The following is an 11,309-nucleotide window of genomic DNA, read 5'->3' as shown; positions in this document are numbered from 1 at the left end:
CCCTCATTAAATCAAGGCTGGTCTAAGTGCTTCAGGATTCAGAGAGGTAAGAGCAGTAAGAGTGTATGTTAGTGTATAACAAAAATAATTCACACTGAACATAATTTTCCTCTTGTCAGAGCTAAGTGTAATTGCTTCTGAAAATTCCAGAATATCCTTTCAACCTCCTGCCATTTAAGGCAGGATACACCTCTTCCTCACCTTTGTTTAAATAGTAATGGTTGGTTTGTTTTTGGTCCCTACAGTGCTGTTTTGTGGCTTTTTTAAGGTCAGGGCTACTGTAAAGTAAATAAGTAGCACAGTGAGTTGTTAGCACAGGTGAAGCCTAGGACCTGGGATTCAAAGGGAGAGGCATAAAGAACCACAAAAGGTGTATTTAATCTTTTAATAGTTTAGAGTAAAAAGACTGTAATTTACCATCCATGTGCATTTAAAAAAGAATTACCAAACAGAGCAGTAGTATGTTTTGAGTATTATTTGGCTGATAACTGAAGAACCAGAAATTGCTACGTGGCAGATGAGCCATACTTTGGTAGATGCCACACTGATATGAATAAATTACACAATCCTTTAGGGATTGTACATCATTATGATGAAAACAATTCTTAATATTCTGATAGCCCTCTGATAAGAGCTTCTGCCCTGAACAAACCAGACTGGACACAGATTACAAGCCCTTTCTGGAACTGGCCAAAAAAAGGATCCTTCAGCTGTTTTTCAGCTTCTTTTGGACTATAGTGCTGTATCAGTGACTCTGCACTTCCCTTTCCTGAGTGCTCATCAACCTTAAACCCCAAGTGCATCCTACCAGCTTGCCAGATGCACTCCTGAACTGGTGTTAACTCCTGAGTTAAGGAAATTAAGGCACAAAATAACTTTAACTAAGACTTTTTTTAACCGAAAAAAGTTGGGACTAAAACTCACAGCCCAGGCTTTTCTGCTTTTAAAGCTGAGAGGTGCTTATCCCACCCTTCCTTGTAGTCCTTCATGGAAACCTGCAGTATGACCTATTACAATGGAAAACAAGTGCTCTTGCTGCTATCCTAAAAAGCTCTCGGCACCCCTTAATGCCATAGAAATAAATAGGACCTAGAATCTTTCCTCTTGCATTGAAATTTTGTATTCTTTTGTTAAAATTTTACTAAGATGTTGAGGTAGCAGTATTGCCACTCCTGTTACTTGAGCCAGGCAAGAAGTAATCACCTCTACTATTAGTTTAGTATTTTTCCTGTGTATATATAATAAATTACGTAAAGGCTCTTTCCCCAGAAGCTACAGTAAAGGCTGAGGCATGAAGCTGTCTGCAGAAATAACCTGGTAGGCAAGTATTTCTTTTGTGTCCAATAAAAAGTGAATGGCGTCATTCTTAGCCGAATGCATTCAAAATAGTCTCTGGACTGTGTACTTTTTTTTTCTTTAAGCTGATGCCACTATTAGGAAGTGAGTCAGGGCATCACAAAGTATTAGGCTAACTATCTCAGCTGAATTTTGTCTTACAGCTGTTTCTCATGCACATTAACACTATTAAACCTCAAATCTTTGTGACAAGCATGAGAGTTAAGCATGTAGTCAAAATGAAACTTGCTTTTGACTATCCATATATTTACTCAAAAATTTCTAGTGTTTGTCCACCACTGAGAAGGCACGGTGGTTCTCACAGTGAGAACTATGTTGAAGAAAGGCCACATTATACTATATTGAATTATACTGATTCTGGCTCACTTGTCTGTAACAGCTGCTGTTTCCTAGCAGCAATAGGAAAGGGAAGCTTTAGGGAGCAGAAGTGCACATACCTTTTCACACTCCTCCTGCATTTCTTCTGGAGAGATCTGGATGCAGTTAACAAAAGGAAGTAAGTTTAAAGAGATACTTCTGCTCAGTCCAAAAAATCTGGCCACCTGGCCTTCCCAGAACCAATGTCTCCCCTTTAACAGTGCTATTCATATATAAAGAATAACCCTAACTATCCTTCTTGAAATGTAATTTGCTTTTATGGACGAGCAGGCTGTGGAACAAGTTGCACAGTTCGTTATATACTGAAGTTCCATGCAAGGAAACAGCAGCAATTGTGTTAGTAAAACTTCATCCAGCAACCTGCAGGTGTGTTGGCACTTTACAAAGCAGGTCCTACTGTGACTAGACAGGTTCACTGTCTCTGTGAAAGTAGATTTTCTCCCATGCAGTGAGGTGGCATGAACAGAAGAATCTCCAAAGGTTGAGGACTACCCCTTGGTCAAAGGGATTCTCCAACTCGGAGTGTTTCAGGTAGGAGATGCGATGATGTGACATGAATTCCCAGGTGGTGGTGTTGCATGAGACCAGATAGAGGTGTGAAATAAGCAGCAACAGGACAACAATGGTGAATATGACTATCAGGAGGAAGGACGTGATGAGGAAAATGTTGTGCTGCAGCCAGTCCCAGGACTGTTCAAAGTAGAGGCCTGACCTTTCAATTCAAAGAGAAACATGCTCAAGGTTAAAGATGTAAAACTAAATTACATAAGCCAAACAAACCTGATGGCACATTTAAGTTTGATTCACAAGTAGTGAACTTCTGATATACTTCAGAGATGTTAATATGCTATAAACCCTTAAGAGACTGCAGCAGTGGTGACTTAAAATCTAAGAAGTTTAAAAGATGCTGGTTCTCCTAACTGAGAGATACAGTAATCTTCTTCAGTTAATTCCTGTCCTGAACAGGTGTACAGCTGAAACCCACTTGGAGTTTCCAATATGTCAATTTGTAAATGAAGATTGTATTACAGTAAGTGAAGCAAAATTCATTAGGTTAATAATCCTGTTAAGTTAAGCTTAAAGCAAAGATAAGCAACAAAACCCAAATTATCAGATTCTGCTTAACTAATTATGGATCAGCTACCTCTTTAAAGAGAAGGGGCTCTGTCTAACTATTCCTCAGCAGATTAGGGGTCTCAGAAGAGCTGAGCGTCAGTATGCAAAAGGAGGTGAAGATACAAAGCTAATCCAATCACTGCTCTGTTCTGCACAAAACCTTCACTAGGGCTTTAGGAGCATCAAAAGGAGTGGTGAAACTGCTGCCTCCAGGACTCACCAAGCAATATACCAAGCCCACAGCAGAACTACAAGCTGCACGCTCAAGTAGACTATGAAGAGAGGGTGATTCTTCTCTCCTACACAGTTCTCAATCCAAGGACAGTGATGGTCATAACGCCGAACACAGTGTTGGCACAGCTGGCAGTGCTTGGCTCGCATTGGTTGCTGCAGAAGAAACAAGACACTAGCAATAGTCCATTCCTGTTCAATTCCCTATTTTGTAGAAAAGAGCATCATGCAAAATTGTCCTCCTCCACAGCAAGGCAGCCCCAAAAGCAACTCCCTCTTGAGATCAAAGTACAACATAAACAGTACTAAGACAAGTAAAGGGGATCATGATCGCCTGGTACAGATCCAAAAGGGGTGAGATTCAAATTAAATGACTCTCCTGCACCTGTATATGTTCTTTATTATCTACCTATAGGGGAAGCCCAGTGTGCAAAGTAGGGAGATATGGCCGATCAATTTATTCAAATAGGCTGTAGCTATTCGGGAAAGCATGAGCAGAGAGTTGAGGTGAAAAACTAGGACCGCTGCTATTGAATGAGTGTGCAGGGATGGGATGTCTTTAGGGGACTGCATAGAGGAGGGAAGTGTCTCTACTTCTGTATGAGCACAAGGCACTTGGGCAGGAAAGCAGCTCAAGTACCAGGGCAGAGAAGATGAAAGATATGGCTGAGGAAAGTAATGTGGATGTGCCTCCTAGGATTTGTTCCCTGAAGCCAGCTTATCCTCTTGCTACAAGCTGATTATTTTTGGCAGATACTCTTCAAGAATACATGGAAGCTGGGATAATACTGGATTTTATTAAACTGATAAGGAGCACTTTGAAAACGGGCATTTCTAGGCTTTAGGCAATCTCTTTGAAGAACTAATTTAATTGCTCTGATTTTTTTCTTCATGCTATGTTTTACAATTCAGGTTAACGTTTTGTTGTTTCTAGGCTTCCAAACAAGCTCACAGCTGCTACAGGTTGTTATATGTTGTGCTCAGCTGCCTTTCTGACTTGCTATCAAAATAACTTCAAGATAAGCTTTTATTGACAATACAATAAGGTCTGACTGGCATGGCAATAAGAACGTAGAATCACAGAATCGCTGAGGTTGGAAGGGACCTCTGGAGATCATCTAGTCCAACCCCCCTGCTCAAGCAGGGTCACCTAGAGCACATTGCACAGGATTGCATCCAGGCATGTTTTGAATATCTCCAGAGAAGGAGATGTAAAATATAATTTTCCCATGGTGGAATAGAGCAAAAGCAGATCCTTCTTTCTCTAAGCTAGCAGGGACTTTTTTCAACCTTGGAACCTTAGCATACATTCCAATTTCTATCATTACATCTTTAGTTGCACAATAAGTCTGGATCACTCTCCCGTGCAGGATTGTACCTGAAATCAATTTGCTAGCTGTATTTGCTTTTGCTGTGAGTCTTTCAGCAAGAGGGTGATGCTGTGACAGAACTGATCAGGTCTGCCATGCCTCCAACCCACAGAACAGTGAGGAGCAATGGCTGAGCAAGAAAACACAGGCGACACCAGCCGTACAAAGATGTTGTCAAAGGAATACAAACTTTTAAATTGGCCATCCCATTCCCTTCGAGCGTGTCATGAATACTTACCTTCACCATGCAGTAGCCACAACGCCGCATCTTAATATTGCTTGAAACTGGGGGTGTCACCATGCTTTGTTCTTCAGTCTTTCCAGCCTACCAAAAATGACAGAGGGAGCGACTAAGGACGTTTCACGTGCTGCTGCCTGAAGTAACAGCAGCTATTAGCCCATTTGGCATAACTGAGCTGTCTGGATCCTTTTACTTCATGAATATACAGTGCTTGTTATCTCTATCATGAGGAATAATTCCTGGAGAAGTACAGAAGCTGCTATGTAAGTACTGTTCCATGAAACTCCACTTTGGATAGTTAAGGTACAGCCAGAGAGAACAGGTTACTGTAACCATTCAAAGGAATGTTTGTGTTCAGGCAGAAATAATTGTTGATAAGACACCACCTGGACCCCCAAACTACATTCTGGGATGTAAATAAGCAAGATCAGACTCTGCTTCCAAACACAATAATGATGTCCTTTCAGTAAAAGCAGTGCTACTTATTCATAATCCAGCCATTTACGTTAACGGTGGAAGATTAAAAATAATAACGCCTAGTTGCTTTTGTCCTACCCAGTCAGTAAGGCAGCGAACCTGGCGTAGGCTCCCTCTCAGTTACCGTAACTTCACACCTCCATTTATCTTGCTGGTGCTTGTTTGTGTGTCTGTCCTCTGAGAGGGCAACAGATCTATGAACAGCTCGATAAATAGTGCTGCCAAGAGTATTTCCTTCCAAGCTTGCTGTTCAACTCGGTTCTTTCTGTACTCGCACCAGGCAGCAGCCGTTAGCCCGCGCCAAGACCTGTTTGCCTTCCACGGGGCCTGGCAGCCTCCGGGGCAGGAGAGGACCCGCACGGAGGCGGCGCAGCGCCCTTACGAAGGGAGCGTGCTCCTCAAGATGCGCTTCAAGTCTGGGTGATCCCTGCTGTTTTTATACATAAAATGAATCAGAGACTTAATCCCCAAAGCTCTGTGCATGTTTCCTTCACGCCAAATGCAACAGAAACCGTTTCAGACTGTTATCTGGCACAGTAGGGAAAAAGCAAAAAAAAAAAAACCAAAAAAACCTACAGATTTTATAGCCCCAGCACTTTCAGTCATGAAGTGATTTACCTGTACTTCCTCATCAGGCTGAACGAACCCCGGATCCATGAGGGACACCTTAAAGTAAAGCAGGACGGAGCACAGTACCAGCAGGACGAAGACCAGAGGCTGCAGCAGCTCGCCGCGCTCCTCTTGCCTCCGCAGATCTGAAAGGTCCCCCAAAACCCCAGGAGAGCGGTAATTCCTTGCCAAAGGTTTAGGGATTTTCTCCGTGCCCCGAGCGAAGGGGTCGCGCAGCTCAGCGGCCGGGGAGCATCCGCACAGGGAATTAACGCTGCTGTCTAGCACCGCTTCCCCCCCGCCCGAGGTTTGTAAAGCAGGACGATCCCGTGTCCCGAGTCAGCGTCGCTCCGGAGCCCCGCTCGCAGCGTTTCCCCCTCCGGCTGCCCGGCGGCGCCTTGCGTAACGCGGCCGTTGGAGCCGCCTCACGGCGCTGGGCGCCGCCTCCCCGCGGCCCTGCTCTGGGGGCCGCCCCGGAGCCGCCCCCGGGCAGCGGGGCGCAGGGAAAGCGAAAGGGGGCGAAACGCGGCGCGAGAGGGAAGTGGAAGGAGCGGGGGAGAGGCGGGGAGCGGGGGGCGCCGGGAGCGGCCGCCGCGGCATCGCCTCAGCGGGGCGGGCGGGCGGCGCGGCCTCACCTGTGCGGTGCAGCAGCAGCCCCAGCGCCAGCGCCGCGCTGAGGGCCGTATGCGCCGCCCGCGTCCGCAGCCCGCCGGCTCCCATGGCGCCCGCCGGCCCGGAAGGGCGGGCGGCGCCGCCACGGTGGCGCCCCCGAGGCGGGGCCCGGCCCGGCCCGGCCCGGCCGAGCCGCTGCGCGGTCGCGGAGCCGCCCCGGGCTCCCGCCCCGGCTCCCCCCACCCCCCGGCGGCGCGGCCCTGTCGCCGCCCGGGCTTGTGGCGGCCGCAGCGCCCCGGGCTCCGTCCTCCCCCTCCGCCGCCTGCCCGGCAGGTGTTCGCCTCGGCGGCGGCGGCCCGCTCGTCCTCGCGGGCCCCGCACGGGGGCCTCGGGGCTTCGGTCGGGCGGTTTTATTGACGCTACGGCGGGCAGTGCTGCGAGGGTAGAGCCGGCTGCGTGCTGCGGCCGCGCCTGGGGCAGAGACTGCAAAAGAGAGCAATGAAAGGGGGCTTGTAAAGACGTCCCGTTCGAAGGAGTCGAGGTGCTGCGCCAGTGCCAAGTCTGGTCCAGCCGATTTGATTATTTCATCTGTTGATTTCCATCCTCTAGAGAGGCGCAGAGGTTGCGCCTGGCTGAACACGTGTGGACGGTCACATTAACGCGAGCCGAGCTTGCAAAACGTGTGACGTAACTTCGGTAGGTGGCTGCCAGGACGGGACTTGATCCAACTTCAGCTAACAGCCAGGCCCCACAGGTCACTTGAATTGTTTATGCAAGACAACAGCACTGAAATGTTAACAAAAATTATAGTCTAAATTTACCTTCCCAGCAATCATTCAAATCCCTTTTCATTCTTCTTTTTTTCCCCCTTAGGTAAATGCAAGGGCTACAGAAATCCTCCCTCAAAACCTCATAGACTGGGCCACTGTTGGTCAAACCTCATACTAGAAGTTCAGAGATGGTCCTGCCTCCTGCATGCTTTAAATATCCTAACAATGTTTCTGTTCCTTTAGCTGCAAAGGAAGCCTTTCAGAACAGTAGGAAGCTCAGCACAGTAACATCAGGCTCTGTCTACAAACAGAAAAAAAGGTGGGTAGTGTCTTTCTGTTCATCTCAGAGAGGTTTAAAATCTAAAGCTTAACGAAGGCAATTTAAGTAGTAACAGCATTACCCATTTCAAAGTAGAAACATTCTGATATTCCAGAATAATTTGTCCTAAGGAACATATTCTCTCCCTCTTTGTGATTAGAATAATTTGGGGTGTGTTATGCTTTTTATCTTTTCTTAAGGCTTTGAAACCTGTCTTACAGAGATCAGAGCTTATCTCTCTCTCAAGGGTTTCAACCTAATGACTGTCTGGTGGAAATTAGGCTTAGTTCCAGAAAGCCTCTATTAGCAGGTTTCTGAGGAGAGAATCTAGATTCTTATAGCGTGTACCCAGCTAGAAATTTCATACTGCTGGAAGCGTGAGGTATGTCTCTGTACCCTTACAGTGATACATTTTCAGTTCCCTAGAGGCAGTTCGCTTTCACAGCATTCCTTCTCCTGTTTAATCCACTTAGAGTCTGATCCTTTAGAGAGTTTATGGTGACCACTGAATTCCCTGGGAGCTGAACTCTTGCGGGATCAGGCTCTTAAGAAGAAAGTCACACTGGCAGTAAGGCAGATTGCCTGTTTTAAACTAGAAGTCTTTAAAGCTAGAAGTTTTAAGCTAAAAGCTTAAGCTAGAAATCTTAAGAACTCAGTTTCTGCCAGTTACAAAGCTTAGACTCACAGATCCGTTACAGAGTTTAGAGGCAATCTGTACAGTGAAGTATTGTCCTGATTTTTTCCTCTCACATTGTTTCATAACAATACTCTCTTCCTTCATGCCTCTCTTCTATTGACAAACAGTACTGCATCCCTTGGAGTGATGAAGGCAACAGCCACTGAACTGCATCATCAACGCATGGCAGTTCTTTCCATTTTTAATGAAATATATGACAGCAAAAGAACCAGTAACACACCTAAATAAACCACATTTATAGACCAAAGGAATAAGACATTGTTAAGCACTAAGTTTAATACACAGCAGGTATCCCAATGGATACAACAGAAAAAAATAATTCATTCAGAATTGTAAGGAAGCAACAGTTGTGCATTTCTTTTTTTTGCTTGGTTTCACCATGTACAAGCATTTGAACCAGGCTTCTCAATGTTAGGCAAATCAATGGACAGAGTAAAAGCAGAAGCTTGCTCATTATAACTGAGATTATTTTCTTGAAGCAAAACAAGGAAATATATATTTGGTTAGCTTAAAAACTTTTTTTTTTTTAACAAGAAAGGAATTACAGAGAGATTCAGTGACAATTATTTGAAATCAAAATATAATCTGTAAAAGCGAAGTGTTTCAGTTCAGCAGGAAATCTCCCTCATTCCTTTTTCAAAGTGCTGCCTTCTCATCCAGCCCCCATGTTGCTTTTCATCCATCACTGACAGCTGTTAACCTCAGTGCTTCTTACCCTCTGGTTGTCGTGGAGACCAGCTGTTTTCTTACTTTTAATTCTCTTTTTCCAGCACAAGCCGTCCTTTAACACCTGAGCTGTGTCAGGCTTCTCCCTCAGCAATCTCAAGGCTATGTCCATTCTTTGAAGTGGTGCCTCAGTGTAGTGCCCCTATCCCCCTGCCCTTCTTCCTCCCATGATCGGAGGGGAATAGGTTCACAGCTCCAAAACTCTTCCTCCCCCTCATCTTTTGCAGAGACCAAAGTGACTCCAACAGGAGCCCAGTGCAGGTGACAAGCTGGGTAGGATTCAGTGCTGAACAGATAGCATTTGAGCCAGCAGGTAGGTGCAAGATGATAACGACCATGATGCAGATGGGACAGATTTGTAGTGTTACTAGTAGCGATGGCTTTTAGTCCTAAACCTTCCTGGCTTGGTCCAGATGAGCAAGTCTGGTACTGCTTGGTGTTAAGCATCACACAAGTAGATGCCAATCTGTATAAGGAGTTCCTCCCACAGATTTTGTAAAATGGAAGCACCAGCTTGCTGTCTTATCTATTCCAGAGAAAATGGCAAACACCTGACATCTGACATGCTGAGGACTGCAGTGCCATTGACCTGGGCCACTGAGACCAGGAGACATCCCCCAGCCAGGAAGGAAACTACTTACAGTCAAGGTAGAGCTTTGTTGGCACAGTCTCTGCAGAGAACTACTGAGTTGTGCTCATGCTCTGCTTGCCAAGCTACTGAATATTAAATAAAATGTAGGAGTGAAAACATGAAAGCATAAGAGTGTGAAGGGGACAACTACAGAACACAAGGTGTCCCTCTGCCATATCTTGACATGCTATGAACTGCTTTTCAGCCTGATTTTCATTTGGCAGATATAACCCCATTCTAGTTTTCTGGGAAGGACTGGTCCTTAGCACTTTAATTCTCTCTGTGCAGTTAAGTCTCCTGTTTCATTCCTTTGCTCCAGCAAAGCTGGAAGGACTGAGAAGCTTCTGTGTAACTGGTGAGTATTTCAGGATATCCAGCTTCCCCTTTTCATGTAAGACCTTCATAAAAATCAGGTACTCTGCTCTCCCCTCCTTTGCAGAATATTGATGTGATGGCTGGAGACAACTGTCCTGTTCTGTCCTGAGCATTGTATCTACAGCAGCAATTCGTTAGCTCCTCTTTGCTTCCAAAAAGTGCTTCAGGTCATGGCACAAGCCTTAAGCCTAGGGTTCAACAACTCCTTTTGTTTCACAGTTAGGGAAACTGAGGTACAACCTAGTTTCAGACTCCAAATCACAGGCATTCCTGGATTATGCTCAGATGTTTGAGGACACCTTTCTCTCTTTTGCTCCTTATTGAAAGGGAAGTGTTATTTTTCAGCTCACAAAACTTATTGGCTTGAAGAAATAGAAGCTTGTAGCCAAAGCTCTTATTACTCCAACAGGGATGCTATATATATATATTTTTTAATGCTGTCTCTGTAATTAATCTTGCTGGTGGCCTGACTCAAAAGCTCATGTGTAGTTAGCTGTCACAGATCAGTTTATGGAAAATCCCCCTTCCCCCTGGGAGCAGTGACAGACTTCATAAAGCTAAGCCCTTCTGGCAGGCTGGCCTATCTGACTCCATTAATCTCCATGTTGCTTTTTATTCTCGTTAAGGTACAGCATGCCTAGAAGGCTCTGCAGGACTTGCCTGATGATATGTGAGCAGTGAGGATGGAGGTTATCTATACATTGTGAAACAAATATTTTATGCAGCTTGGAACTGGTTAGTTTGGGATTCCACAGTCCAGCTGCAGCAGGTGGGACTTCAGTAATGACTGAACTTATAGGGGTGTGAGTTTGAAGAAACTCAAATCCCTTAAGTCCTGATCTGGATGGAACCGAGCCATCTTTTGTTCATTAACCTTGGTGTAGTTTTGCCAAAATCTCAGGGTGAAACCTAATTGTTTGGCTCTGGTTACAGTACAAGGCTGAATTCTGCTCTAGCTGAGAACTCCTGAGCTCCAGCTGGCTCCCCATCATGCCAGCTGCATGCTGGGGACATGGGTTTGTGATACCTGTCACATCTGTGATGTGTCCCTTCTGCTCCACTTCCACCTCCCCAACATAGTCAGAATCCTGAGTTCTTTTGTCACTTGATTTAAGATTTTAGTGGTAGCAGCTTTCAATATATGGCCATTAAAGAGGAAGAAAGCCTGGTGGGCACTGTCACATGAGGCAACTTAAAAAAGACAGCACTAACTGGAGAATTAAATGAGCAAAGCCTGACTTCCCTGATGCATGGAGGCTGGTCAGCAGTATTTGCAGCCTCTCTTAGTTTTGCATCTAGGAGAAAGATTAACAAGTGTTACATGGAAAACAGATCTTGAAATCAGCTTCCCTGTCTCAAAGCTTGTACAGACACAAATTCTTGGGGAACAGTAATAAGAGA

At 45.4% G+C, this 11,309-nt stretch overlaps 1 protein-coding gene and 1 long non-coding RNA gene across 2 annotated transcripts; one reads left to right on the top strand and one right to left on the bottom strand.

Moving 5' to 3' along the window:
* Positions 1 to 375: 375 nt before the first annotated feature.
* Positions 376 to 6,498, bottom strand: ZDHHC12 (zinc finger DHHC-type palmitoyltransferase 12). The gene is made up of 5 exons (XM_067308940.1): positions 6,414 to 6,498; positions 5,788 to 5,924; positions 4,690 to 4,776; positions 3,071 to 3,237; positions 376 to 2,446 (listed from the first exon to the last, which is right to left on the bottom strand). Exons 1-5 carry the CDS (start codon positions 6,496 to 6,498, stop codon positions 2,137 to 2,139), a joined length of 786 nt encoding a protein of 261 aa, XP_067165041.1. The 3' UTR covers positions 376 to 2,136.
* A 186-nt stretch (positions 6,499 to 6,684) lies between these two features.
* LOC136993892 (uncharacterized) lies at positions 6,685 to 11,257 on the top strand. The gene is made up of 3 exons (XR_010886156.1): positions 6,685 to 7,086; positions 7,404 to 7,479; positions 9,130 to 11,257. It is a non-coding gene; the product is annotated as an uncharacterized lncRNA (long non-coding RNA).
* The last annotated feature ends 52 nt before the right edge of the window (positions 11,258 to 11,309 follow it).

Source organism: Apteryx mantelli, chromosome 21 (genome assembly GCF_036417845.1).
Source record: "Apteryx mantelli isolate bAptMan1 chromosome 21, bAptMan1.hap1, whole genome shotgun sequence".
NCBI classification, from domain to species: Eukaryota; Metazoa; Chordata; class Aves; order Apterygiformes; family Apterygidae; genus Apteryx; species Apteryx mantelli.
Note: the sequence above shows the minus strand (reverse complement) of the source record. Positions and strands in the feature narration are given on the sequence as shown.